General features: G+C 40.5%; 2 protein-coding genes across 8 annotated transcripts in view; both read left to right on the top strand.

Moving 5' to 3' along the window:
- itga7 (integrin, alpha 7) overlaps positions 1 to 21,397 on the top strand; it is a 33,412-nt gene extending 12,015 nt beyond the window's left edge. Inside the window, exons 2-26 of one of the 7 annotated variants that reach the window (XR_004212705.1) lie at positions 2,754 to 2,881; positions 3,413 to 3,492; positions 3,754 to 4,009; positions 5,006 to 5,137; positions 9,445 to 9,652; positions 10,299 to 10,495; positions 10,765 to 10,853; positions 10,982 to 11,109; positions 11,328 to 11,423; positions 11,565 to 11,626; positions 11,905 to 12,074; positions 12,828 to 12,977; positions 13,761 to 13,876; positions 14,201 to 14,387; positions 14,492 to 14,566; positions 14,759 to 14,838; positions 14,923 to 15,000; positions 15,480 to 15,582; positions 15,731 to 15,946; positions 16,674 to 16,790; positions 16,925 to 17,038; positions 17,382 to 17,480; positions 17,773 to 17,898; positions 18,344 to 18,508; positions 19,533 to 19,567. Coding sequence is in view for 5 of the 7 variants with exons in the window: in XM_031844635.1 (XP_031700495.1) it covers positions 2,754 to 2,881; positions 3,413 to 3,492; positions 3,754 to 4,009; positions 5,006 to 5,137; positions 9,445 to 9,652; positions 10,299 to 10,495; positions 10,765 to 10,853; positions 10,982 to 11,109; positions 11,328 to 11,423; positions 11,565 to 11,626; positions 11,905 to 12,074; positions 12,828 to 12,977; positions 13,761 to 13,876; positions 14,201 to 14,387; positions 14,492 to 14,566; positions 14,759 to 14,838; positions 14,923 to 15,000; positions 15,480 to 15,582; positions 15,731 to 15,946; positions 16,674 to 16,790; positions 16,925 to 17,038; positions 17,382 to 17,480; positions 17,773 to 17,898; positions 18,173 to 18,331 (3,166 nt within the window). In the remaining 2 variants the exon portion in view is untranslated. Of the gene's footprint in view, positions 1 to 2,753; positions 2,882 to 3,412; positions 3,493 to 3,753; positions 4,010 to 5,005; positions 5,138 to 5,875; positions 5,984 to 9,444; positions 9,653 to 10,298; positions 10,496 to 10,764; positions 10,854 to 10,981; positions 11,110 to 11,327; positions 11,424 to 11,564; positions 11,627 to 11,904; positions 12,075 to 12,827; positions 12,978 to 13,760; positions 13,877 to 14,200; positions 14,388 to 14,491; positions 14,567 to 14,758; positions 14,839 to 14,922; positions 15,001 to 15,479; positions 15,583 to 15,730; positions 15,947 to 16,673; positions 16,791 to 16,924; positions 17,039 to 17,381; positions 17,481 to 17,772; positions 17,899 to 18,172 lie in introns of all 7 variants that reach the window. The other 6 variants (XR_004212704.1, XM_031844662.1, XM_031844644.1 and 3 more) reach the window with 6 other exon arrangements.
- Positions 21,398 to 23,961: 2,564 nt separating this feature from the next.
- npffl (neuropeptide FF-amide peptide precursor like) lies at positions 23,962 to 26,626 on the top strand. The gene is made up of 3 exons (XM_031855232.1): positions 23,962 to 24,261; positions 25,050 to 25,165; positions 26,177 to 26,626. The coding sequence occupies exons 1-3, from the start codon at positions 24,115 to 24,117 to the stop codon at positions 26,295 to 26,297; spliced, it is 384 nt and encodes a 127-aa protein (XP_031711092.1). The 5' UTR covers positions 23,962 to 24,114; the 3' UTR covers positions 26,298 to 26,626.
- The last annotated feature ends 764 nt before the right edge of the window (positions 26,627 to 27,390 follow it).

The following is a 27,390-nucleotide window of genomic DNA, read 5'->3' as shown; positions in this document are numbered from 1 at the left end:
CACACACACACACACACACACACACACACACACACACACACACACACTCACCATGTCAAATGTGGGTTTACTCAAAGATGAGCTTGTCCGTGGAGAGCATGATCAGACTGTCTGACTCAATCCTGAACAATGAAGTGAGCTAAGCACCCTGCGGGTACAGGTCAAACAAATGAAAGTATTAATCTGTCATGACATTTCATCCGTGTCAAATTTTGGACATGTGTGCCTATCTGTATGCTGGGGATTATTCAGCTCTGACTATCGCTGAATCACTGAACGTCCTACAAACAGATTCACCCTTAAAAATGTTCAAAAAAAATGTATTTTTCTATTGATTTATTGTTGAGTCAACAAAAGATTTTATCTTAAATCTAAATTTTTTTTCTCATATTTGAGACTGTGGAGGCCTAGTATTGTGCAAGGAAATATGATCTTATATGACAATGAGATAGTCGCAATCTGCATCGACTGAAATTAGATAAACAGACGTTTCTGACTCTCAGCCACATTTCAAAGTTGTGTGTATGGTGTGACTGGTTAGTAGGAGGAGACTTCTTGGTAAAAGATGGCCGGGGGCCCTTGATCGTTTTGTTTCATCGCTGCATATACGTTTTGTCTTGTGAGGTGTTTTCTCCCTGAAGAATCCTTTGAATCAGTCTAAGTTGGCTGAATATAATGTTGAGGCACATGGGCAGGTTGGGAGCCGTCCAACTCTCTCTTGGCGGTATAACAGCTTCACAGACCTCCCACCTTACACCCTGACACCTGCCAGTGCACATGTATGGGGGGGGGGGGGGGGGGGGGGGGGGTGATGGGTGATGGGTATCACCTCAACTCCTCAACATAAACCAGAGCTCCCCAGGAATGTCGAGCTATAACAGGGATCAGATCTGTTTTTGTTTTTTTCTCCGTGATATGTTCCTTCCTCTTGAATCTCCTTTTGTTTAACATATGTTTGCGTTAGCTTAACACCGTTTGGTCAGGGTTTCGCATGTGGGCCACCAGTGGTGTGTAGCAGGCGTTATTTCACATTTATCTTGGCTTTTGGGTGGCTGGGCTTTTCATTCATTAAGGTGAGGGGAATCATCCCTGAGGCAACGCACGGCTGCACCTCAACAGAAGTGCTTGTCAGAGAAGAGAAGAAAATAGAAAGTACAGCTATCTGGCAGTCTGGGTGGTATGGTAGTTTTAGTGTCAGTGTGTCATGAAACCCATGATGAAAGTGAGGACAAAGGTTTTTTCTTACACTGGAAGAAGACGAGATGTTGAGTCAGGGCGATTGCTATTGTCATGCCGTAAAATGAATAAGACGTTGGGACGTGCCAAACTATATAAACTGTATCGAGAAACAATCTCAATTGTTATCGAAAATAAGTATGATGTCTTGCTGCTGTTATGGCCTGTTGATGAGTGTCTACTTCTCTTGCTTCTCATGCAGCGCTATCAACTTGCTACACTGTATTTATAGTCGAAATGCTTCCCAGCCTCAGAGATAACTCTAATTTAAGTGTGTACATAACAAGGTAGATATGAGGGGGGCTGGGGATGGGATCCTTTCAAACAGGCATTATTGCTAGTTTTTACTCCCATGTCATTGTTATAATTGCTGTATATGTAAGCAGCTGTTGTTGTGGCACCCAGTTTAAGGTATATCCCTCTCACTTTTTTTTCTCCGCCTTACAATCTGCTCTTTATTCTCCGATCTCTCTCCTCTGTCTCTGCTTCCCCCCAGGTCTCGCTTCCATGCATATGCCATGGCTGACAGTGTTGGGTGGAATGTAGCTCAACATTCGGTTTTTAAATAGCATCCTGGCCCGAATCAGCCGCTCCTAATAAGGCAGAGGGCAGTGACACTGGCCCCAAAATATCATCACCTACCTCACTGAGAATAAAACTTTTCCTTGCTTTGATAGTGAAGGATGGTCTGTGATAAGCTGTTAGTACAAACAATATGCAGTACATGCAGATGCCACAGAGCTGCTTTGAATCAACTTAAAGTCAAAATAACATGTTTGACTGTCGGTGGTCTCAGCAGGATTTATATAGCTTGAGCTGCAGGTGTTTGTACTTTACAGTAATGGTGGCTTAGGTCAGCTGAGGCTGAAATGTGCCCCCAGTAACATGTGAAGTAATAGTGTTAATAATAGCGTTTAATCACTGCAACTACAGCTAACCTGTAAGCAGTAGTACTAAGGGGGCTTCCACACCTTAGAAAGAAAATCCAGTTCCGTTAACTGACAGAAGTTTATGCAGCACTTCTGTATATATATACATACTGTATATATTAATGTTAATGCTCATGTTGATTTGCATAAATAGGTTATAGTGATGGCCTTCTACAGATCAGTTATAGGATTGCTTCCTGAACAGATTTCCCAATCAGCAGATTGATTTATTAGTGCTTTATTCATGCTGAAATCCCCAAACCATCTCGTTGATTCGTTTGCTTTCATGCCACAAATGAAAAGCAACAGAATCCGCTTGGAAGCATTCTCGGTTTGGTTGTTTGTTATGCACCAGGGTTCGATTCACAGCTTTCACACCGGCACAAACAAACCGTAGTAACTGGGAAAACGGACCTGGGTTTGTTTTAACAGAACCAAACGGGTTAGGTGTGAAAGCGCCCTGAGACTCACATGAGATGTTTAGTTTCTGTCATGAACCTCATGACACACACTACTGTGAGATCAGCAATAAGTATTTTATTATATCATATGTATTACAATTAAATGTTCATTGTTATGTCTCTTTAGGATCCTGGTGGGGGCGCCGCAGGCAGCGGGGCAGGGCCTGTTGAGGGGCATCCGGCCCGGAGCCTTGTTCAAGTGTCCAATCACACCGGAAGAATACGACTGTGAGCGGGTGGATATTGATGGAGAAGGTGAGTAAAGTTGAGGTAAAAGAATAAGTAAGCAACAATTCTCATGGCAGCTTCTCAATTGTGAATATTTCCTTGCTTTCTTGTAAGTATTATGTACTATTTTCTGACCCTCTGACACCTAAATTATTAATTAATTAATTCAGAACATGATCAGCAGATTAATGGATAATGAAAAAAAAGGTTTCTTTAGTCAATTAGACTCCTTGAACTTTATTTTCTTGAATTTTTATAGAGATTATCCTTGACTTTATTTTGACTGTTTTTTTACATCAGAATAAGCTTTTCTAGATTCATTCACTTTCTGTGAATGCCATTGTACCTTTTTATTCAAAAGCTTCTAAAGAATGTTGCCATTAAAATGTAGTGCCTCTAAATTTGAATTATGTTTTGTGATTCAACAGTATCTATAATTTGAACGTTGATAACTCCATTGAATAACACAGTGCTGTTTGCTTCCTTTGGCTCAGGTCCTAATTGCATTACAATATGGAAACAGCTATGGTTGCCATTTCCTTCTTTGTTTTCCTGCAGTGAATCTGGAAAGGGAGAGCAAAGACAACCAGTGGCTGGGAGTCACTGTCAAGAGTCAGGGGATTGGAGGAAAGGTGGTGGTGAGTGAAGATAACATCCTGTAAATGCATCAGCACAGGAAGCAAGCTCCGTCTGGTGTTTGAAAACAAAAATGTTGGTCAGCTTCTACCGCAGTGATTTGTGAACTTAGAATGGATATTTTCATGTTTGGTTCATGTGTTAAGTTGTACTATAGACCTTTATGTATAAGGATAAATATTAGATTTTCTGCAAAGTCAGCAGTAACAGGTCAGCAAATCCCAATAATAAATTCTCTAATGCCATTTCCTGTCCCTCACCAGACCTGTGCTCACCTGTATGAGCTCAGGCAACGCATGAACCAACCGTCAGAGACTCGCGACCCCATCGGACGCTGCTACGTCCTGAGTGATGATCTGACAGAACGAGACGACCTGGACGGAGGGGAGTGGAAGTTCTGCGAGGGCCGGCCGCAGGGACACGAGCAGTTTGGCTTCTGTCAGCAGGGACTCTCCGTCAGTTTCAGCCCAGACAACAACTACATACTGTTTGGGGCTCCTGGAACTTACAACTGGAAAGGTAAGGTAGAGGGCTAGATGACGGAAACAAGGCTGTGAAAAGGCAAACATGTTGCTTCCTGCTTCATTTTTGGGGCACTAGGTGGCAGCAACAACAAGACAAGCAGACAAGTACAGTTTTCTTTTATAGTGTTGCAGCTAATGTAAGCAAGAGAAGAGAGCCAACCCATGTAAGCTGACTAAATAAAACAGTATAATTAACAGGATATACAGCTTGGGATTTAAAAAAATCAAATTGATTTATAAACCAATCTCGTGATTGGACACTATGCAGAGCTGCGACATGCACTTAATCACAGAAAGCACTGAGAGTTATCTGGTACAGTTATCAGAGCTACTGGATTGATTAATTTTGTCTGCCACATGAGATCAATGCTCATGTTTATCTTAACTTATACAATTCACATTCTAAAACATTAAAATATTACTCTATTACTCTTTTTCTGCTAGATGCGTAAGAACTGGGTCCCTCACACAAAACATGAATTTAGATGGAAGAAAGTGTAATTATGCGTGTGTGCCCCATATTAATATAGATTTTTTGTCAAATATTTTAGTGTGCTGTCAATGAACACTACTCGCTTGTAATGCAAAACCTAAAAGAAATGGAGGAGCTGCTTATAGCTCATAACAAAGTAAATTAATTGGAAATGGTGGTCAAATCGCTCCATAGAAAATCATTGAAAACAACTAGTATATCTGAGAAAAAACTCTTTGCTCTCTATTTTTGAAGTTTAACTTTGAGAGTTGTCCTGCAAAATCTCTGTTTTATGACGTCCAACATTGCATGTGCATTGTATCATTTCCTGTTCGTATAAAATGGTAAAGTATGTTGACCTTCCACTCTACAAACAGTATACTATGACAAGTGTACATAGAGTACATAGAAGTAGTAAGTAGTAGTGATTGTATGCAGCAGGTAATACGAGTGTTTGTATTCTGATGACAGCTGTGTGTGCTTGTTGCTTTGCTGTGCCCTCACCTGTTTCCATTCCAGGTGAGATGCGCGTCCAGCTCTTAAACCGGACTCTGCTTGACCTCGGTTTTTATGACGACGGGCCCTACGAGGTGGCAGATCAGAAACAACTTAATGCCCAGCTCATCCCTGTGCCCTACAACAGTTACCTGGGTAGGATTCGCCCTCCCTGCTCACTGCTGCCTGTGCACAGGAGAGAAAGAGAGGGCCGGTGGAGGGTGACATCAGGGCTCAGGCTGGACTCCAACATGGCTGCCAAAACCACAGGAGCTAGTAACAGTAGCAGCTGCCAAAATGCGTCAAACTGCTTATTCCCTGTGGAGTGTTTCTGGAAGAGCCTATCTGTGCGTGACTCACAGAGCCTCGAATGTTGCTCCACCTCATTTTTTTAAACGCATTCCCACGTGAATCTGGGTGGACATGTGAAAAATGTCCAGAGCTTTCTGTGGCCTGGCACGAATTCTTATGCCAGCATTTGCTAAAGTTTGGCCTTTCTCCCTTTCTTGAGCAAACAAGGGAAATATTTACCAAAAATAAATTAACCCAACAACAATGACGTTATCCTCATTCCATTTACCGCCCTCTCCCTAAAACAAAGTACAGGAAAACATGTCAACACTTTAATTAAAGAGGGTGGTGTACAACCAGTCAACGTGCAGTCTGAGCCTGAAATGTCGTCCCTCCACCAGGTACCCAGTGGTTTTGTTGGACCGCTGTGGCACCACAAAGACAAAACCTCAATCAATCACAGCCTGTCTCACCTGCACCTCCCTCTCCCTCTCTTTTCACTCTCCCCCTCCCCTCACCATTTCACCACCCCATCACTTCCCTCCTACACTCGTACCTCTGTCTCTCTTTCTCTCTCTTCTCTTTTCCTGTCTTGGGCCATAGGGCTCTTGTTCATGGCTAGCCCCATTGAAGATGCACTGCTGTACAAAACTCTGGAGCCCTCCAGCCGGCCCACACCGTTTGAGGATGTAGCTCATAATAGCTACTTAGGTTTGTAGGCGTGAGGTGTTTTTGTTTGGACCGGACTGGGCTTGTAGTGGAAGTAGTCCCACCTTCCTCCTCCGTCTTCGTCTTAATCGTTTCTGCTAATTCTGGATAGATTTTTAGTGTGTAATCTACTAAATGGGGCCGTATCACCTGCACTGTTAAAAAGAGACAGCCATTCAAAATTTTTATTTTATTACATTTTATTACATTTTATTAAATTGTATTAAATTGTATTAAATTGTATTAAATGTTATTACATTTTAATACAATTTAATTAATTTTAATTAAATTAATAATTAAATGTTATTCAATTTAATTAAATTTAATTCAATTTTATTTTATTTTTGGTTTATGATTATTTGTCACCTCCGGCTTCTAGCTGCTGATTTGATAATGGCGAGGAGATGGTTGTCTCTTTGAGTAGCAGCGGGGTGTCTGTTCTGTCTGTAGATTTCTGTCGCCTGTAGTGTGTTGAGTCAGTCTGCATGTGTGTGTGTTGGTACAAAGCTTCCCAGGTGGTGGTGGTTTTCTCGTCAGTTGCCATAGTTTTACGAAATCGATTTATTGATAAAAAGGTTTTATTAACAAAGAAGACAAAGAGTCTACATCCCTTCTAGCGGCTCTGTGAGGCTGTACTTCGGCACAGAGGTGCTTTGAGCTAAATGCTAACGTCAGCATGCTAATATGCTTACAATGCGAACATGCTGATGTTTAGCAGGTATAATGTTTACCATCTTCACCATCTTAGTTTAGTATATTAGCATGCTAACATTTGCTAGATAGCTCTAAAAACAAAGGAAAGCGGGAATGTCATTCATTTGCAGGTTAGGTCATACACCAAAGTAATGGACACGTTACCATCTCAACCTCATGTTGGCGCTAGATGAAAAGTTTAGGCATCACTAAAGTTGATACAATTCATCCTGAGGGGATCATGAATGTGTGTCTCAAATTTCCTTGCAATTCATGTGATAGTTGTTGACACATTCTATTCCAAACCACAAATGTAAAACTCATGGTAGCGCTAGAGGAAAAGTAAGGAGATCACTAAAGCTGATAAGATTCATCCTCTGGGGACCATGAATGTTTAATGTCTCTACAGAATTTTATCCCAATCCAACTATAGATGTAGAGATATTTCATTGAAAATTTGACCTGCTGGTGGCGCTAGAGAGAAATTCAGGAGAACACCAAAGTCAATAGGATTCATCCTCTGGGGACCATGAGGTAGTTTTTCTGTCTGGACCGGAGTGGTGGTTTGTTTTTGTTATGAATCTCTTGGTATTTCGTGTCCATGTGTAACGACTCCTCGTCTGCTTAACACAACGTGTTTTTGTGATTGTTCCAGTGATTACTCTTCACTAAGTGTGTGGATCTGCCATAAATCTCTTTATTCACGTGCCTCCAAGCCTGCTTACCCTCCCGCTCTCCACATTGAGCCGTCTCCTTGACAACACTAATTTCCACATGACCTTTTTGGCCTTCATTTATAACTCACATGCTTCTGTTGATCCTAACCAGATGATATGCCACACCTTTGCATGCTTAATACAAATGACAGAGACAGTGTTATTTCTGATTGTTTTTATCATTACATGCAAAATGTCACAGAGTTCTAGTTGTTATATTATGGTACATACATGAATGACATACCAAAGAGCAATGTGTTGCTGAATACACACATACTGTACGTCCTCTTCACCTCCATCAAGGCCAAATATAAATCCTGCAGAGAATAGAAAGAATCTCTTTGTTATTCGGCTAAATGGAGTGTTATGTCAAACCCAGGTTTTCTGGAGGCTTGATGGTTGTTTAGGTTTTCATTTAAAAAAAGAAAGTGAGGAACTAGTGTCTGTTCCTTTGTTTCATATACTGCTTAATAAGTCAAAACAATATGCTCATCATCTTGACAGAATCTAAGCTTGACCTTTTTATGTTGCTTCATTTATAAAATTCTTTTAAAAAAAACCAACAACAAAAAAATCTTTTTTTTTTTTTTTTTATCTAGTTGATGGGATAAAACAGAATAAATGAGAAAAACAATTAAATGGAAAAGTAAAAGAGTAAGTAGAAGTGCAACGTGTTGCAATATGACTTAACAGAAACACATTTCAATTATATCAAGCTTTTGACACTGAATTTGAAGCACGAGTCAAGACCTTACAATTTACAAATTTATGGGAATCTGAACACGTACAGAGAATAAGATATGGAATGAACTGTATAATAAGGTTAATTCATGTGAATATTTAGAAAGACAGAGTAATGTATAACTGCACATTGGTTTAGTGCACCTTCCGCAGGAGAAAAGATAAACAGATTAAAGTACATTACATGCAATAAAATCCCACAAGATTTAAATTAGAGCAGGATACAACACCAACGGGCAGTACAGTAGAACACATATAAAAAGTAGCACTGAAGAGAGAAATAACAGTACAACAAATGACACACAAAACATGTATATTTGTGCAATATCCCTGCAAGTAGTGCAAAGACTTGAATGAGGGTAGTGCAGAAACATTACCGTTGATATAGGGCCCCTTTAATAACCTTTTTAATAGCCTTAAGCTTTCACTCCCCATTTAGCTTTATAGAGACAACCTTGGAGCGAGCCTGTGTGTTAAAAGGCTCCTTGTGTGGAACAAGTAGCACCATTTGTCTCCCTCCGTTGGCTTTTACAGGACTTGCGATGCAGACTGTTGCATTCCTCACCTGCCACCCTGGAGCTGCTCACTGTTTGTCTCTGTTGTGTCTCCCCCTGCATGTTTACTCAGCACTAACAGATCACGTCCTGATTGATCATTTCACACCCTCACATCTGCACGTTTTGGAACCAGTGAAGCAAATGCATGTGGTCGCTTCTGTTCAGGTGAAATGTTTGATATGACGTGCTATTTTCCACATCTCGATAACAACATTTCAACACACATCTTGTCTTGAAGCAAACACACACACACACACACACACACACACACACACACACACACACACACACACACACACACACATAAGCATACACTTCCACACAAAAGAAGGGTTTGCTCTAGGTTATAAATCTGATTAACGTCCACCCCCTATGTTTACATCCTGCCTTCACTAGAGACAGCTGATACAGAGCAGCAGCATCATGAATCTCACGGGACATTAGGTGAAGCCCCATACATCTTCTGTTAACGTCACGACTCACAACCAGCCTTTCCTGCTCTTCCCAGTGGACACGTATCCAATCGCCGGCCTCCAGCAGTCTTCAAACACATGCACACAGGACATTTACACCCATCATGAGTTTGGCATAAAATCAATGGTCACTTAAGGCACACATTTCATTAGTAAGAAGATGAGCAGGGCATGCTACTCAGAGAGGAGATGAGTCTCCGAACCCCACGGTCAATACTAACCCCTGACCCTTTCGTCCATCCTGTTCCACTTCTTCCCCTCCATCCTGCCTTCCATCTTTCCAGGGTTTTCTGTTGACTCGGCCATGGGGATCATGAGCCTCGGGGAGCTGACGTTCGTGGCGGGTGCACCCCGGGCCAATCACACAGGGGCGGTGGTGCTTCTGAGGAAGGACAACGTGTACCGACTGGTGCCACAGCACATCTTCTGGGGGAAGGAGCTGGCGTCTTCATTTGGGTACTCGGTAGCTACGGCGGATCTAAACAGGGACGGGTGAGGAAATGCTGGATGAGGAGTCGGTCTGGATGATCATCATTAAATAGACAAGACTGACCAGTGGTGGAAGGAGTATTCAGTATTTTACAGTACATAAGTATTTTCAGAAAAATATATGTAAGTGTCAAAACTAAAAGTGCTCGTTTGGCAAAATGGGCCCTGTTATACTTCTATATCACTGGAAAATTATTATGTATGACACTGACATATGGCAGTATTATACTGTTTTTTTTCGAGCTAATTAAACTGATTTATTTTATTTTGCATAGTTTAATCAATCACAAAGCATCATATTTAATAAATGGATGCACATGTTTTGTATGTAAAGTCCTATACTGAAAAGTAACTTATAACCATAGCTGTGAAATAAATAAAGTGGAGTGAAATAAGCACAGTATTATGTATTACATGCATTTGAATTAAATGAGGAACAGAAATATTAAGTAGTATGAAATGAAAATACTCAAGTAAAGCACCTCAAAAGTACAGTACAGTATGAGTACTTAGTTGCATTGTATGTGACTGTTGGTGAGAGGGGGTGTGCTTCAAAAAACTCAATAATAAGTTCGTGGTGCACCAAATCTAAATTCAGTACTTAAAATAAAAAGTATATTAATTTGTAATTCTCTGTTTCTGTCCCCAGCTGGACTGATCTGATTGTCGGAGCTCCTAATTTCTTTGACCGTAAGGCAGAGATTGGTGGCGCTGTGTATGTGTACCTCAACCCATTCGGTCACTGGGACGATCAGGCTCGGCCCATCCGTCTCAACGGGACCTACGACTCCATGTTTGGAATGACGGTCAGCAATATAGGAGATCTGGACCAGGACGGATACGGAGGTGAGATTAAAGGTTTTTATTATAGTACAATAATGTAAAGGGAGTTCAATTTCTACTACTGCTGTTTAAAACAGATGGGGATTTAAATGGTTTTAATCCAGTTAACATTCCTAAAGTTTTACTTCCACTTTCGACCAACACTAGTTGAGCAGCAGCATGTTTCCCAATTGTCCTTTTCATACTGTTGTTCTTCTTTTAGACTATTTAAATATGAATTAGAAATAAATAAATGATATGTTTGTACACTTATTTCCGTATATCATACTCAGATATTGCTGTTGGGGCACCGTTTGATGGAGATGGCAAAGTTTTTATCTACAGAGGCTCAGATGCTGGAATTGAAACAAAACCGGCTCAGGTGAGATTCATACAACGGTTTTGGAATGAACCAAACGATGAAAAGAATGATGAAAATGAATAGTCCAAAGGAAGAATAAGAGAGTGGCTGAGTGAACGATGACTGACCAGTGTTTCTAATCCCATCAGGTGCTGGACGGTCGTGACTTTGATGTGAGACGTTTTGGATACTCCATCTCAGGTGGTTTGGATATTGATAACAACCACTACCCTGATATTGCGGTGGGCTCTCTGAATGACTCAGTGGTTCTCTTCAGGTGAGAGAATATTTATTTAAAAACCCAAATGAGATCCTCAATCTGATAACTGCATGCATTTGACGAACAAAAAGGCCCAATGTTTCATTTGTATTGTTGGATAAATCATGATTAAATCTAAGCAAACAGACATAAAATCCAAGTTTTATCGTAAATCTTACATATTTACCTTCCATATAATTGAGTCTGACTCTCTGTGTTTGTTGTGTGTCCCCAAGGGCTCGCCCAGTAATCCATGTGATCAGAGATGTATCTATCGAGCCTCAGTTCATTGATCTGGAACAGTATAACTGCAAGGGCAGAGAAGGAGTCTGGTAAGAACTGACAATTTGACAGAAACAGCTGCTGATGTATTTTCCCCCATGATTATCTTTCAAAATAATGTTTCATTTCATTTCAATCTAAGCAAGTGTTGTAACAGATCATTTTTTTTTATGCACTCCACCTTTTTTTAGCATGGAGGTCACGGCCTGCTTCACCTTCACAGCCCACCCAGAACACTACTCACCACACATTAGTAAGTCACACACCTTGCTTTTCAAGACCATTCCTGTTCTTCTCTCTTGCGGGACAAGAGTCATTTCTATTTACAGTGGAAAGTAACCTTATCTGTGGGGTAGCATCACACTTTATTTTGATTGAATCACAGCTGTGTAATCCTGTATTCCCTCAGATGGGGGTTTCATATATGTTTGGCCCCCAGTGGGCTCTTTAAGTGCTCTCTGTGTGCGTTCTGACATTTTTCAATCCCTCCATCTCTCTTCATGCATCGCCCCTGTTTTTACCTCCTTCAAGCACTTGTGGTGCACTTTGAAGCTGACACAGAGCGCAGGAAGTTGGGCCTCCCCCACCGCGTTAACTTCTTGGGCCACAGTTCCCTGGAGCCGGAGTTTACTCAGATAGAAGAAGTGGCGCTGCATCGGCAGCGTCACCCTGTGTGCACCACCGCTACCTTCCAGCTCCATGTCAGTAACTTAGCTTAGACAATAACTGTTTTTTTTACTATCCACTTTTTGAGTTTCAGGGCATTAAACTGTTTGTTTGAGAAATTAAATGAAATGAAATATACAGTTACACACACAACACTTTCATAGATGTACAAAACACATTTAAAACAGTTATGACAATTAAACATATTACATTATGTCCTCTGGATCTCATTCAGCAGCACTCAGAGTTTTGGTGTGCGTTTAAATGAAGGGACTCTAAATCGCCCACTGGAGGGCAGAAGTTGGTAATCTCCATTTAAAGCATGCCAGGATCCAGAAGAGATACTTTCTGAGTATGCTCTTGTCGCTATTTACTTGAAAGGAGAATGCCACAGGTTGGCTAATATTTGTCACATTATATTGGATTTGATTATATATACATATAGTTTTAAGTTTTAACTGCTGAGCCAGGCCTGCAGTGATTTATAAAACAGAAAAATAGTCTGGCTATTGGGTCTATCTTATTCTACGAAGAAGGTAGATGCCCAGCTGATACATTCTATATGAGGAGTCCATGATACAGTGGCATCTATCAGAGCACTCAAATATGTGTATGAAGAGACTTGTTTATTTTCTATATTGTGAATTACATCTGGAAACAGCTGAAAATCAGTAGGAAGCTAAAAATACTTTCCTCTGTCTTATTAGTATTATTATGCACCACAAACAAACTCTTTGACCAAATCTCTTGTTGTCCATTCATCTTTTTCTTTTAATCTGTCCATGCAGGAGAACATCCGGGACAAACTGCGTCCGATCTCATTGGCGATAACCCACACTATCAAGCGTGTGCCACCACGCAGACACTCAGGTGTCAAGAGGCTGGAGAAGCTGGCTCCTGTACTGAGTGATTCCCCCTCAAACACGCTGCACTCTGAGGTCTGTAACCAAAAGGAAGTATTTTATGGCCGGGATTAACTTTAATGGACCACACTTGCCTGCAAATTACTGTATAAAGAAGTGGAGATTTATGAAACACATTCCAATCTACCATCTTTTCTGCAGTAACTCAGGCTTGTCAAGACAAGTTAAAGCCAAAAAATATGACATACAAAGCATTATGTAGTTGTGAATTTGATTCTATTAACAACATAAACATGCAGAGTAATTTGTAGAAAAAGACCCTGCTTGGTTGGATTTTATTGTTAAAAAAAGACAATTACCTTACATGTACCTCAGTACTGCTGCAGTGAAGATCCTTTACACGTAGGTTATGATTTGCATAAAGCACAATTACCCAAGATGTTTTTGAGTCAGCATCCTTTCTTCCAACTTTATGTTGAATCACTTTTTTACCTCCTCACACACATGAATCCATGGTTTTTCCTCCTATGCAGTATTTCTCCCTTGCACCCCAAATATCTGGTGCTTATTTACCAGTTCAAGCTTAATAATGCAGTAAGTATAATATGTATAGTATGCAATAAGTGTAATGCAATAGGGCTACACAATTAATTGGTTGATTAGTTTCTTGATTAATGGTTTATTCTAAAAAAATAAATAGTCAACATTTGGATGAAATAGTTACAATTTCCCGCGGCCTAATGTCAGCACTTACCATGCTACTTGATTCAATCTTGTATTAACAAACTTTAACTAGATGTTGAATGTGCTTTGTGATTTAATAAACAACTTTGCGTCTGTCTTGTTGCCCCTGTGAAGGTGAACTTCCTTCGAGAAGGATGCGGCAGCGACAAAATCTGCCAGAGCAACCTGAAGCTGAGCTACCAGTTTGGAACGCGGCCCCTGACCTCCGACCTCTTCACCCCTCTGCCAAAGTTAGTGTCTGATGAGCCCCACTCTGTGTGAGTCGGTGGCAATGATGATGCGAACTGTTCCCTGAGAGACTGTTGCCTCGCAACCTATACCCCAACTCAAACAATTATGTGTATGTGGTCAGAAAATAATGAGTTTTTACTGTCATATTTCTTAAATTCATCTTTTGGTGCCAGCTGAGATTAAGGTATGCCTTCTAAAGGGTCTATGAATTGAATCTGATGGAATTATTAGTGGTTGATACATTATTTTATACTGCTTCATGGGGTCTTTGTGTATTTACTCACCAGCTGTAAATATGTGTTTTTCCCCACTCTCTCCTGTAGAGATGAGGATAATGTGCAGGTGTTCTCCCTGTCAGACCAGCGGTTGGTGGTGCTGGAGATCAGCATCACCAATATGCCCTCCGACCCGCTGCACCCCGAGGAGGACGGAGATGACGCCCATGCTGCTCAGCTGCTTATCTCCCTTCCAAACACTCTGTCGTACGCCGGCTCCAGGATCCCACCACAGGTTGGGACAAAAAAATATTTTTGGAGGTGAATTCATAAACTAGAAACTTGTATGTTTGGATTCCTGTTTTTGCTGATAGTATTTGTTTGATATCCTGATTATAGATGAGATGCCAAGCGAACCAGAATGGCTCACAAGTTGAATGTGACCTGGGAAACCCTGTGAAACGAGATACTAAGGTACAAAACAGTGTGAATTCAGTTAAAGCTTTGCAGACTGTCAGGATAAAAATAAGCAACTTATGGTTGTAAAATATATATATATTGTATATTGTATATTTTGTTTCTACAGTGTGAAACAAAAGCAACATGCTTTCAGCATTAAGTGTAATTATGGGAAATTAAATATCAGATTATGTGTTGCTTTTTCAGCTGAAATTCTCCATCAACTTGAGCACATCTAACATCACAATTGAGACCACTGAGTTGACCGCAGATCTCTTATTGACAACGTAAGCCCTCTACATCTCTTATGTGCAGATATTTGACTTGTTCATTCCGTTGATCACAGTGTCTGTTTGTGGTTTTGTCCTCAGTATCAGTGAGCAGCCTGAACTGGCACCAGTCACAGCTTTTGCTAAAGTTGTGATAGAGCTCCCTCTGTCTGTCAGTGGGTGAGTTAATCCTTTTAAAACAGTTTCTCATCGATGTTAAAAACTCTGTGTGGCTTGGAAAGGGTGCTTTATCTTAGGTGATCTCATTTACACCCTTAACAAACACATTTCCTTGGGTTCCCCTTCCGCTTTAAGCTTGTTGTGTCTGACAGTGTCACATAACTCTTCATTGATGCTATGCTAAGATATCCAAGATAAACTGAGCATCATCTGATACACATTTCCACAAAACTTGGCCTCACATATTTTTGAGAATTGGAAATAATGTTCTGTGGGGTTTAGCAATGTATGAGTTTGAGTAAAATAAAGTGAATCTTGCTCTCCTCCAGTAGTTATGAGAGACTTGCTATAATCCCAGGCTTGCTTGTGGTCTTAAACTGTACAGCTACTGTGCATAGTAAACAGATACATGCTTTATAAAGCTGTGTGAGTGTGTATGCAGCTGTCCGACCCATTGATGTGATCCTGTTTCACTGCAGGTTTGCTCGTCCTCACCAGCTGTTCTTCAGCGGCAAAGTTAAGGGAGAGAGTGCCATGACCAGTCTGGAGGACATCGGCAGCCCTGTGGATTTTGAGTTTGTGGTGAGGAACGAGTGTGTGTGAGTGTGTGTGTGTGTGTGTGTGTGTGTGTGTGTGTGCAGGACCCCTGTATGTGTGTTTAGATTCCTGTCATGGCTACAGTAAGACACACATGTTATTATAATCTGTATGATATTCTTTTTTCTGTCAGGTTGCTAATCCCGGACAAGCTCTGCAGACGCTCGGCTCGGCCTTCCTCAACATCATGTTTCCTTACGAGCTGGCCAATGAGAAATGGCTTCTGTATCCCGCCAGCCTGAAGTTTGAGGGCCACCCAGACACACAGTGCACCACAGCAGGGGCCTTGAATACTCTGAAGCTGCCCAGCTCCTCACCTGCAGAACCTCCACAGCTTGGCAATCACAGGGTAAGCAGAGCAAAGCTCATTTTTGCACCATGCCAGGATTATTATGTATTATTTTAACACCATCAATAGAGTCGACAGTCGTCACAGAAGGTGCGGTTGATCAATGTCTTTTGGCCTGGATGGTTCCTAAAGTGATTGAACCTAAAGCTGTCTCAGTTGCAGGCATGTTAGGAGCTGGTTGAATTCTTTGAATGCTAATGAACACAACTTCAGTGCTTCCTTGCCTGATCTTATTTAGCCCAGGAATCACAGGTCCATCACGTGTGAATTAGGAATTTTTCACTTTAACTATTCACAATGTGGGTATTATGACCAAATTTTAGTTCAATCTTAATTTTAATATTAGTTTGCTTTAGAAAATATATAATGCAATAGAAAACGTCTTCATTAGGTAAACACTCTCTTATCTTACATCTAGAATTTGTGCTGTTTACAAAATGTGGAAATATTATACATGACAAAATGACGAAAACACTCCTTTTCCTTCTTAAATATATTTTACATCCAGTTCAAAGAAAAGTGGTTAGAAAAGGAGAGCATTTTTGGACACAGCTGCATGTAAACTAACGTGGAGACTTTGACTTCAACATCAGCCTCCTGCTCTACATTTCTACACCGTTACATCATGTCCACACTGACAATTTCTTGTTTTTGTCAAGCATAACTCAATCCTTTATTCGAGACTGATCCGTCTCATCCTGTATGAATGTGTCACTGCTACCACCAGGCTGGGCGAACGCGTCGTTCCCACCCAGAGGAGGAAGATCAAGTGACGACAAAAGGCAGCGTGAGACGAACCACCCCAGCTGTGGCAGCCTCTGAGAGACGCAAGTCACTCAAACTGGTAAGAGGGAAAGGAAAATACAGATCGCACAAAACAAAAGAAGCAGGCTTTGTTGCTTCTGCTTTTCACTGCTGTTCTAACTGCAGTCTCCAGTTCATTTAAAAATCAGCTCAGCTGTCATTTCTTTCTTCCAGGATTGTCTCTTGGGGTCGGCACGCTGTGTCCTGTTTCAGTGTCCCCTCCACAGCTTCTCCGGTCAAGCTGTCCTCAAGATCCATGCCAGGCTGTGGAACAGCAGCTTCATAGAGGTAAAAACAACAACACTGTCATCATTACATTAGCACCTCCCTGCACATTACTCTCCATCTCAGCTTCAGTCCAGCTGTTACAGCTGCTGCTGGCAGCTCACATTGACTGCAAGTGATTGAATGAGAACTACAGCAGGATTAACAAGAGAGCTTTGATGTTAATAAGGCAGGTGTGTATTAGCTCAAATGAAATAAAAAAGCTTTATTAAAAGAAAAAGGGTTTTTGGTTTTAATCTAATTTAATTTCAGAATTTTAAGAGCTGCATCTGAATGAACAAAGCACAATGTAACTCTGAACAGTTTATGTTTGAATGTTTATGTTCCCCTTTTCTCTGTCCGTCAGGAGTTTCCATCAGTCAGTGCTCTGGAGCTGCTGGTCAGAGCCAACATCACTGTGAAGTCCAGCATCAAACACCTGATCCTCAGGGATGCTGCTGCTCAGGTACTTGGCAGACTTCAGAACATGAAACATGTATCCTAACAAAAAAAAACTGCATTACGTTTTGTTCATTAAATGTTTGTTGGTGTCACCTTTTACACATCGCTATCAGCAGCATCTAAAATATAAGATTCATTCGCAATCTGCACATTTCTAAACCTCATATAAATACACATATTATCATTACAGACACGACTGACTGACTGACTGATTAATCACTATATGGTGTATAGATATATATCTACTATTTTTCTCTTAATTTTACATTTGGATTGCATCCTCCCTTCCTCTCCAGGTGCCAGTGATGATCTATCCTGAGCCTGGTCTCGCTGACCAGTACTTGATCCCCTGGTGGATCATCCTCATAGCCGTCCTGGCGGGCATCCTGCTGCTGACTCTGCTGGTCTGCATACTGTGGAAGGTAACGCACACACAAAGGATAACCAACTGTCACTACATTTAGTAACACTCAATAGACCTTCTTGTTCTATGTTTCAAAGTCCCTCAAACAATGTAAAAAGATGTTCTTGATTAGATTTAGATTCAGCCTATACATAAGAGGTTCTTATAGTTTAATTGACTTCATCCCTGTCACCCCACTGGCCATTACTCTGGCATTATGTCACCTTTTTCGATGGTAGACCAATTATTTCTATCTGCTTTGTTCTGTCCTATAATCATTTTATTCCTTCCAGCTCACTCTCGTCTGTTCCTTTCCTCTTTTGTTTGTCCTCTGTGTGTCATCCCTCTTGTTTTGTCTCCTCTCACTTCCACCTGGGGACTCCTCTATCCTTAAATCCCCTTCCTTTTTCATTTCCCATTGTATTTCCCATGTTTCACTTTCCCTGTGGTGATCTGTTGCCCAGTGTGGGTTCTTCAAACGCAGTGAGCGGCGCCGGCACTATGAGACGGAGTACTACCGCGCCCATTTGGGGGTCCAACCCTCGGAGGCGGAGAAGCAGGCATCAGAACTATAATATAAAAGATATTTCACTCTGGCCTGCTCTCCCCTCCTCCTCTCCCTCCAAGCGGTAAAAATGCTCACCCACAACTGCTTTGTTCCTGGATGCACTCTGGTGTGGCTGGTGGTGTTCATTACAGTGTGAAATATTACCATATTTTTGCACAATTAATAAAAAACAAAAAGGTGTGATGTTGTAGCTGTGAGAGGGGTTTCGTGAATGGTATCAATGAAGCCAGCTGAACTTATGGATATTGTTACATTTGTAACCCATCAGGCACTTGGTAGAATCAACCTGTACACTTTTGCCAGTGTGGCGGTCTCTGTTATGAGATCATGCATGGCAAAAATGTGCTGTTTTATTGTATAAAAAAAACTGATTCCAATTATTTAGCGTTGTCTTGTCTTTGTAAGCTGTGCCCATTGAACACCAACCAGCCATCTCTCCCTCAGGACTTTTCAGCTGCCTGCTGTGCTGTCTGTTGTGCCTCTGCTGTTGACGTCACAGTTTAATTATCTACACTTTGTTCATTCTGGCACCAGTCTATGGGAACCTTTCATTTTTCTGATGTGCTTGTCTTCTATTAACACTCCTATTTGACTTACATCCGGTGGCCACCTGGCTTATTCAGGTGCCAGAATCAACTTGTCATTAATATCAGCAGGGGATTTTGTTCACATTAATGTGTGCACTTTTTCTTAATGGCACTTTGGCAGCGTGTTGGTGTTTGAATCAAGGACACTTAAAACTGATGAAATGTGCAGCATGTGGATGTGCTTTTTTGGGTGGATGTACCTTTTAATAAAGTGTCACTTTGACTGATCAGATAATCACATTATCTTTTCGTCTGTCACTGAGGAACTATAAGATACTAACAATTTATAAGTTTATTACAAGGCATGATATGGGAAAGTAGACAATCTTGTCTGCTGAAAGAAGGGCAAACCATTGCAGGTGATTGGCTATTATATTATTACATATGACATCACTTAATTCTTTGTATTTTTCCTTCCTTCCTGCCGCTCCATGCCTCTCTCTGCTATTCTTCCTCTATCTGCACTCCTACATTCTTTCCTCTCTCCTGTGCCAACAGTGTGGCTTCTTCCAACGGGCCCACTACAAAGACAAATTGCCTCAGTACCACGCGGTGAAGATTCCTCGCGAGGACCGGCCACAGTTCCAGATTGAGAAGTCAGGAGTTGTCCATAAAAAGGAATGGGCCACGCACTGGAGTGACGGGACCTCGTAACTCGCTTTGAAGCACTGACTGACTGAATTAATTCAAATCACCATGTGTGGCACTCATTCTGTCTTTGCATTGGAACTAACTGACTAAAAAAAAGTGCACATAGACATCATGACATCTTGTGCACTCGGTACTGTGTCAGTACTTGCATATTGGTGGCCTGTTACACTGTGACTGGATCTCTACTCTCTCAAGCTGTAGCCTGCTGATGGCTGGCCTTGCATAGTTTATTTATACTGTGCATCTATCTCAGCGTGTTAAAGTTAATACCGAAGGCCAACAACAACTTTGGAATCAGTCTAGCTGCTCAATATGCTTTACAGCCTGCAGACGGAGCGCTGATGCTCACATGGACTTCACCGTCTGTCATCAGAACAAAGGAGGACAGAAAACCACAACTCAAAGGCATGCATGAATGCACAAACGCACAGTATAATCTCAGATGCATACAGAGACACTGGACATTTTTGACAAAGAAGCCACTGCCCGTGACAAAAACTACTTTTTGCCTTAACTACTGTAAGACTGACGAAAAAAAAATGCATTTTTTTATATAAATAATGTTTTGGGATTTTCTTTTAGTTAGCACTGGTAAACATTTGGGAAAATATCGAAGGTATCAGTTTAATAATATGTTGCCTAACACTAAATGTGTTGTTTTCTGGGCTTGCTGTTTGCTCTGGAAACAAGCTCACCTGATGTTTTTTGTAAACCCTTATTCAAGGAAAAAAAATGCCCTCTCGTGTCAATATCTTTTTCATTTTTTGTTAATATGTCAGTTAAATGTATTGTACATCAATAGTTTACCACCTGAGTAAACTTGAATAAGAACTTGAAAAAACCACACAATACAACCTATGACAGCCACGGCCATAGCATTGCAGTCGCATGAAAACCAAATATCGAAGAAAATATTTAAAATACGGTCGGCACATTTGTAGTGTAAGCATTTAAATTTCTGAAGCAATGTTTAAAAGGATTATGTGTGAAAACATGGTCTCAAATCAAAACCTATAATAATATGTATGACTGAATTAGATCATAGTTATGAGGTTTTCAACAACAACATCTTTATTTCTTTCCTTTTGTTACTCACAGACACCATGACCTTTGTATAAATAGGTTTAAAACGTTTTATTTAGAATATATTAACCTGCTTGTTGCGCTGTTCCTGGTACTGTACTCTGGTCACACCAGCCAGGGTAAGATAGCTACATTCATGTCAGTACTGACGTTTCTAACTGCATACAAGTGCCTTATGGTAAAAGTGGCAGATTGTGAACTACTGGTAAAGAACACAAGGCAACTTATAAACTAGATCAGGAAGCTGCCCTGAAGCATCTGTTGGACACATGTGGACAAATAAACAAAATGAAGACAGGAGAGAAGATTTCTAGAAGAGCAGAACATGTCGGCAAGGAACCACACAAACTTTCTTTGGATTTAATTTGGGTCAATGAAGTGGTTGTAAAGCATGAAGAGCTTGTTTTTTTAGGTATTGCTGGACAATCTTGTATTAGCTGCATGAAGCTCCTGTTGCTGTTCTGACCTTCCCCTATTTTTGTTTTTGATGTTGTCATAACTCAGTGTTTTATTTATTCTATGTTTGGCTGCACCATTTTAACATTGTAAATAAAATTAAAGGAAACAAAATAAACCCATCAGATAACGTATAAGTTGTGTCGTTCTCCGTAGAATGTTTAGCCAGTTGTGACCAGTTACCGATTAACCTGCAGTTCACTCTGAAAACACCAGGTGGAGGCAAAAGTCTGAAAACTGAAATACACATTTGGTCTCTACTATTTGAGATTTCTTTTGTAAAAACACAACTGTTTATGTGATACACAAAATACATTAATAGTTGGTTTTGAGAGACATGCTGCAGTACAAAGACAGATATTAGTGGCACATAAACAAAGACGTGGAGACTTGAAGAAAAACAAAAAAGGTAAATTGTTGTGTTCCTGTCGAATGCAACATGTAGATCTTATATATGGATAAGAAACAGGTTTTGTCATATGGTAATAACAGTCATCATCAGTATGTCACAGGCCAGGGCCCCCCGCCTGTGCTCTGGTTCATAAAAGAACATACAGGTCAGCCATATATAGCTCAAGGTTAAATTGACCTGAGCTTTAAATCCTCGGCTCATTTCCTGTTATAACTGGCAACCAGCAGGTGTGATTACACTTGTCATACATGGTCTTTTCCTTAAGGCCCAGTTAAAATCCTAGCAGCTACATTCAGCTGAACCAGCGGGAGGTGTTGGAGAGATATGATTGACTTTGCATAGCTGACCATCTCCAGATAGAAGTGAATATATTTCACAACTGGACAATGGAAGCCTATGAAACTCTAACCTCCAGCTTTATGTCCGAAGACACCATTTCCACTGTTTAGTTATAGGTGACTGATTATGTTTAATAGATATTTGATTGAACCTGGGCCAAATCAATACACACCTATTATGATGTAAATAATAAATGTTCGGTTTTTGTTGGCATTGTTGGAAATGTGTACACTCAATTATATGTTTATCATTGAGGTCATAGTTAAATGTGTTTTCACAACAGATCTAACTATGAGTCTCAATGCTAAATCATATAATTTAATCATTTATGACAATGTCAACAACAGCAGAATATTAAAGGCGTCATAAGAGTAGAAGGGCTGTTGTATTTGACTGCAAGGTGTGCAGGTGCCCCTAATCAAGTTGGCTGCTGAGTGTTTATTCCTGTTCAAAAAACAACTTAATCTCAAGCAAAACAGCACAGACTAAACATACATGTACTTCTTATTATCTGGTCAGAGTGAGCAAATTCGATTTGTCTCTAATCTTGTGATTTTATAATAGAAATGAAAACTAATTCCCCTCAGCATCCTTCATGTGTCATCCTGGTTGCCATGGCAGTTAAACAGGGACAGCTAGACTGTGTGCGTGTTTGTGTGTTTCAGTCTAAGCGGATTGTCACCCATTAGGCACTTTGACGAGCTAAATCTGTTGATGTCTCATCCAGTATTGGGGAAGTGACTAATTATTACACAAACACACACAATCTGTACATGCACAAAGACACACAGACACACACACACACACACACACACACACACACACACACACACACACACACACACACGCACACACATAGACAGAGACAAATTGAACCTATACGGTACTAATAAAGCCGGTGTCACTCTCACAAATCAAGCAGTTTGAAAATTAACAAAATGAAGGAAGCTATTTAACAAATGAAGGGTTCCTTTGGGAGAAGCTTCTTTCTAAAAATCCCTCCATCAGCATGTTTAAAGAAAAAAACCCTCATGAAACCATCTTGTTTACTGTGTGAGCGAAGGTTTTGATGATCCATAACGTTTCTCTGGAATCATAGTGTGCTTTACATTCCTGCCAATCACTATTTGGAGAGAGCATTTGTGAAGCATCTTTCATCAACATTTTACATGCTCCTGATAATAAATCTAAAAAAACAAACTATTTGCATCCAACACTAACATTAGGTTTGCATACGCTGACCTAAATTCATGATCTTGGACAATTCATCCTATACTTGCAAAACGATCCCTAAAATGATCATAAAGTCAGCCAACATGAATCTGAGACGCCATTAGGAAACAAACTGCGAGGCTGATCCTTCACTGATGAATGAATCAGTGGCATTTTTGAAAACGCTGAGATGTGAGATGATATTATTGTATATACTGTATCTTTTAGTTTAGATACATTAACTCTGGAGCTGAACATAAAAAAAAACTAAAAAGCAGAAAATGTGTAGATCTCGTGTTTGTTTTTATTTTTTCTCTGCTGTATTAGGTTCACTACTTTGTTCCCTAAGATCAATTAGGTTGTGCAGACGAGTTGGTTTAATATTGGCGCATGATTAAGTGGGTGATGAGTGTTCTCCCATATTGTTTGTCCGCACATGCAGTGAGGACTACTGGGCAACAGGGACTGGTGGACCAGAGTCCATTTGGTGGGATTTATCTCTTTAATAACTGTGAGAGTTGTGTTTCGCTACCCTAAGGGTTACATAATAACACACTCTGGCTCTCAGGCGTTACTAATGCTCTGATCCTGCTAAATGGACCTAGTTAAGTCTTATATTAGGGGGCTGGTTCATCCTCCATCCTGTCCCTTGTTCCCCTTTGTACAGGAGCATCTTTCTCCCAGCTCTCCTGGGGGGTTTCAGCCTGTGACCGTGAGGTGTATATAAGACCCGAGAAGGATGTTACCACCATTGAAGTTAGCCAGGACCCTGCACAAAGAGGAGACTTAACCTTAACCAGCAAGAGTATTTCCTCTGTTCTCCAGGAGCCGAGCCTTTCGAAGTCAACAGGTGTAAATTGGACAACAAAAATCCTTCATCAGCCTTTGTCAACAGAAGTCATCTGACATCCCCTTCGGTTTGAGACCATGGACACAGCTGCGATGGTGACTCTTCTGGCTCTGGTTGTGGCGATGGCCGGCGTCAGTCGGGCTCTTCACATCCAAGGCAGTCTGGGCAAAAATGACGTCCTGCCAGACTCAGAGGAGAACATGGTCGACCACCTGCTGGGGCTGGTGAGACACACTCACACTTCCTTTCAAGTCTTAGCATTAGTATTAGAATATGTGTTGTCTCCCATATCATTTATGTTACATCCAATTTGCCAAAATAACTTTGACCATCTGAAAATAAAAATCTAATTTTGAGATGTATCTCAGGCACTCATGGTTGAGGGGTAATATGTACTGTGTCTCTAGGCAGGATGTAAATATGGACTGTCTGCTGTGCCCCATTAGACTGAATGAAAAACTCACACAACCTGAAGTCATGCCAACATGTCCAGAGAAGCCTGTCACTCCATGTGATGAAGTACATAAATGGGATTTGAGCCCTTTTATCAAGCGAGACGAGCTAAATCACATAACTCATTTAGATTTCAGACAGTGTTCCTCGTCATGCAACAGAGTGAAATGCACTGTAATATATCCTGGGGGCAACAGAGAGTCAGAGCACGGCAGAGGAGGAGGATTCAGATCACAGGGAAAATGATAAGATTTTCCTTGTGTGGCGTGCAGAGACAGATCTTGGTTTTACTTTGCATAAAGATGAGGGTGGATGGATATTTGAGTAGGCATGAGGTATATTTCTTTGCCTTTGTACACTTGTATCTACATCTCAAGGTCCCTTTTCGCAGCAGGACTGAGAGTAACACCCCCTGGGGTTTGTGTTGCAACCCAAAATTGAATGCGGTTAGGGTTCCCGATGTTTTCCCAACATATTCGTGTGCGGTGTTGAAAAACAGAACACATGGTTTTTGATGCAAGGCTTTGCATTTGTTTATGTGTGTGCTGCTGTGCTCCAGGAAAATGAAGACACAGATGACAGCATTGATGATCGTCTGCTGACCGCGGCGCTGAAAGCTCTGCTGCTCGGATCTCAGAGAGAAACCAGGAACTCTGTCCTCCATCAGCCACAGAGGTCGGTCCACACACACACATACATACACACACACACACACACACACACACACACACACACACACACACATACATACACAATACACAGTGCACAAGAAACCATCAAACTGTTTTCTACAACACGTTAGCATTTCAACCTTCTGTATAGCATTTTCCTATCAACACTGAATTATAACCAAACATTTATCAATTCTAAAAAAAAGTTAAAAACAGCAATTGGATCATGGCCCAATTCCATGTTAGACAAAATTCATCATGTATTATTTATACAGGCCTTGATTTTTGTAATTATCGGTGTAGTGCAGCCATGCAGATAGGGCTGCAACTAATGATGAATTTCTCGATTAATTGACCTGTAAAACATCAAAAAACGGTAAACAATGCCCATCCCAATTTACAAGAATCCAATGTGATGTCATCAAATGTCTTGTTCAAAAGCAAAAGACATTTTATTTTCTATGATATTGTAGGACAAAAAAAAAAAGCCTGAACACAAGAATATTTGACATTTTGCCTTGAAAATTGACCTAAATGATTATCAAAATAATTTGTCTGTCTACCAGCTAATCAGCAACTGATTGAGTTCAGTTGATCCACATGCTGATAAAATGAAATCAATTTGCAACTATTTTCCATATCTGAATGAACTAGAAACATATCTACCATTTTTAAACATCATGTAGTTGAGATTGTTTGTTAAGATGTTTCAGGAGCCAAACAGTTATCTAAATAAAAGATTAGATCATGTTTTTTAACTGAAATTGTAGTCTCAACCTTAAGGGTTTAAACTTTTACCTTTAACTGCCTCCTTGTATCAGTCCTTCCTACTCTGATTAGACAGTTTGACAAACAGACCGAATGATTCTTATGTATTTGCAGCTTGTGAATTCTCCATGCCTCATCAAACGTGTGTGGTCATTCCTGCTGAGGTCCATGATATAAACAAGTCTTTCATTTAAACCTATTACTTTGAATTACATCAGTTCCTGACTCTGTCTCTCCTCCCTTGCAGGTTTGGCCGTGGCTCCAGAGTGCAGGTAGTGTCGGAGGATCAGATACATTCCCGTGACCGGGAGGCTGCCCCCGGTCAGATCTGGAGTATGGCCGTGCCCCAGAGATTCGGCAAGAAATAATCCACGCATCAATGTCCTGGCATGAGGCCAAGCGGCGGTGCAGCTGTGGAGAGACAAAATTTGAATGAATAAATCTGAATAATATTACGAATGATAATACACTTTGTTTTTCAAAATTGTCTCATCCCATTTTGCCTTGTTTGACACGTTTAGTTAAAGATGACATGAGCTTAATTTCACTGTTTTTCTTTCTAATTTCCAGCACAGCATGTTTTGAGGTCCTTGAGGTTTTGTGAGCAGACCTCATTTATCCCGACTAGAATGTTATTTAGGACCAAAAGTGTTTGCTGTTATTTGAACAGTACATTTTCTGTTGTTCTCTCGTTAAATAAAAGAGCTTTGAACTTGTAAAAGATAAACTTGTGTGTATGTGTGTGTGTTCAAAATGACCACTTTTTAAAGATCAGGACTACAGATGTTGAAATTGTATGAAATCTCTGTTTCTGTCGGCATGATACAAAAATATAACTTGAAAGAATATTTTAATATTTTATAAACTATTTCAATATTTTAAATTACAGATTGGAGTTGTAACTACGGATCCTTTTCAGTATCAGTTCCTCTGTGGGTTTTTTATAATCTATTCTATTCTATTCTATTCTAATTCTATAAACTGATTAACGGACAAAACTATAAAATCAAATCAAAATTTGCCAACTCAACTTCTCAAAGCACATCGGGATGTCTTCAAACGCCTTGTTTTGTCCCAAACTCAAAATATTGGATCTAAATGAATATAAAAGCGGTGAATGCTTGTGCATGAGTTTTACTGTGATGTTGTGCAGTATATCTAAAGTCTGCTGTCAGTGTTTAATCTGTCGATTTACCACTCTATTTGGATTTAGTTGCTGTACAACATTTATGGATTTACAACAGCTGTTCAGTTGGATGTTTATAACACTGTGTCAGGTATTTGTCGGGTCTGCAGAAAATATGAAATTATTGTCAGAAGACATTTCATAATTATTCAAACACTATCACACAAACATCTGCTAGACTATAAGTACATTATCATTTTTCCACTACCTTAAATTTGCCTGAATTGGCTCGCTCAGACACCAGAGGAATGTAAATTCAGTGAAGAACACTGGAC

Source organism: Anarrhichthys ocellatus, unplaced genomic scaffold (assembly GCF_004355925.1).
Source record: "Anarrhichthys ocellatus isolate YVR2014 unplaced genomic scaffold, GSC_Weel_1.0 scaffold1, whole genome shotgun sequence".
In the NCBI taxonomy this organism is placed as follows: domain Eukaryota; kingdom Metazoa; phylum Chordata; class Actinopteri; order Perciformes; family Anarhichadidae; genus Anarrhichthys; species Anarrhichthys ocellatus.
Note: the sequence above shows the minus strand (reverse complement) of the source record. Positions and strands in the feature narration are given on the sequence as shown.

Coding starts and splice junctions, on each gene's coding strand:
- npffl (XM_031855232.1), top strand. CDS start 24,115: ATGGACACAGCTGCGATGGTGACTCTTCTGGCTCTGGTTGTGGCGATG. Junction 24,262..25,049: donor TCGACCACCTGCTGGGGCTG/GTGAGACACACT, acceptor GCTGTGCTCCAG/GAAAATGAAGACACAGATGA. Junction 25,166..26,176: donor GTCCTCCATCAGCCACAGAG/GTCGGTCCACAC, acceptor CCTCCCTTGCAG/GTTTGGCCGTGGCTCCAGAG.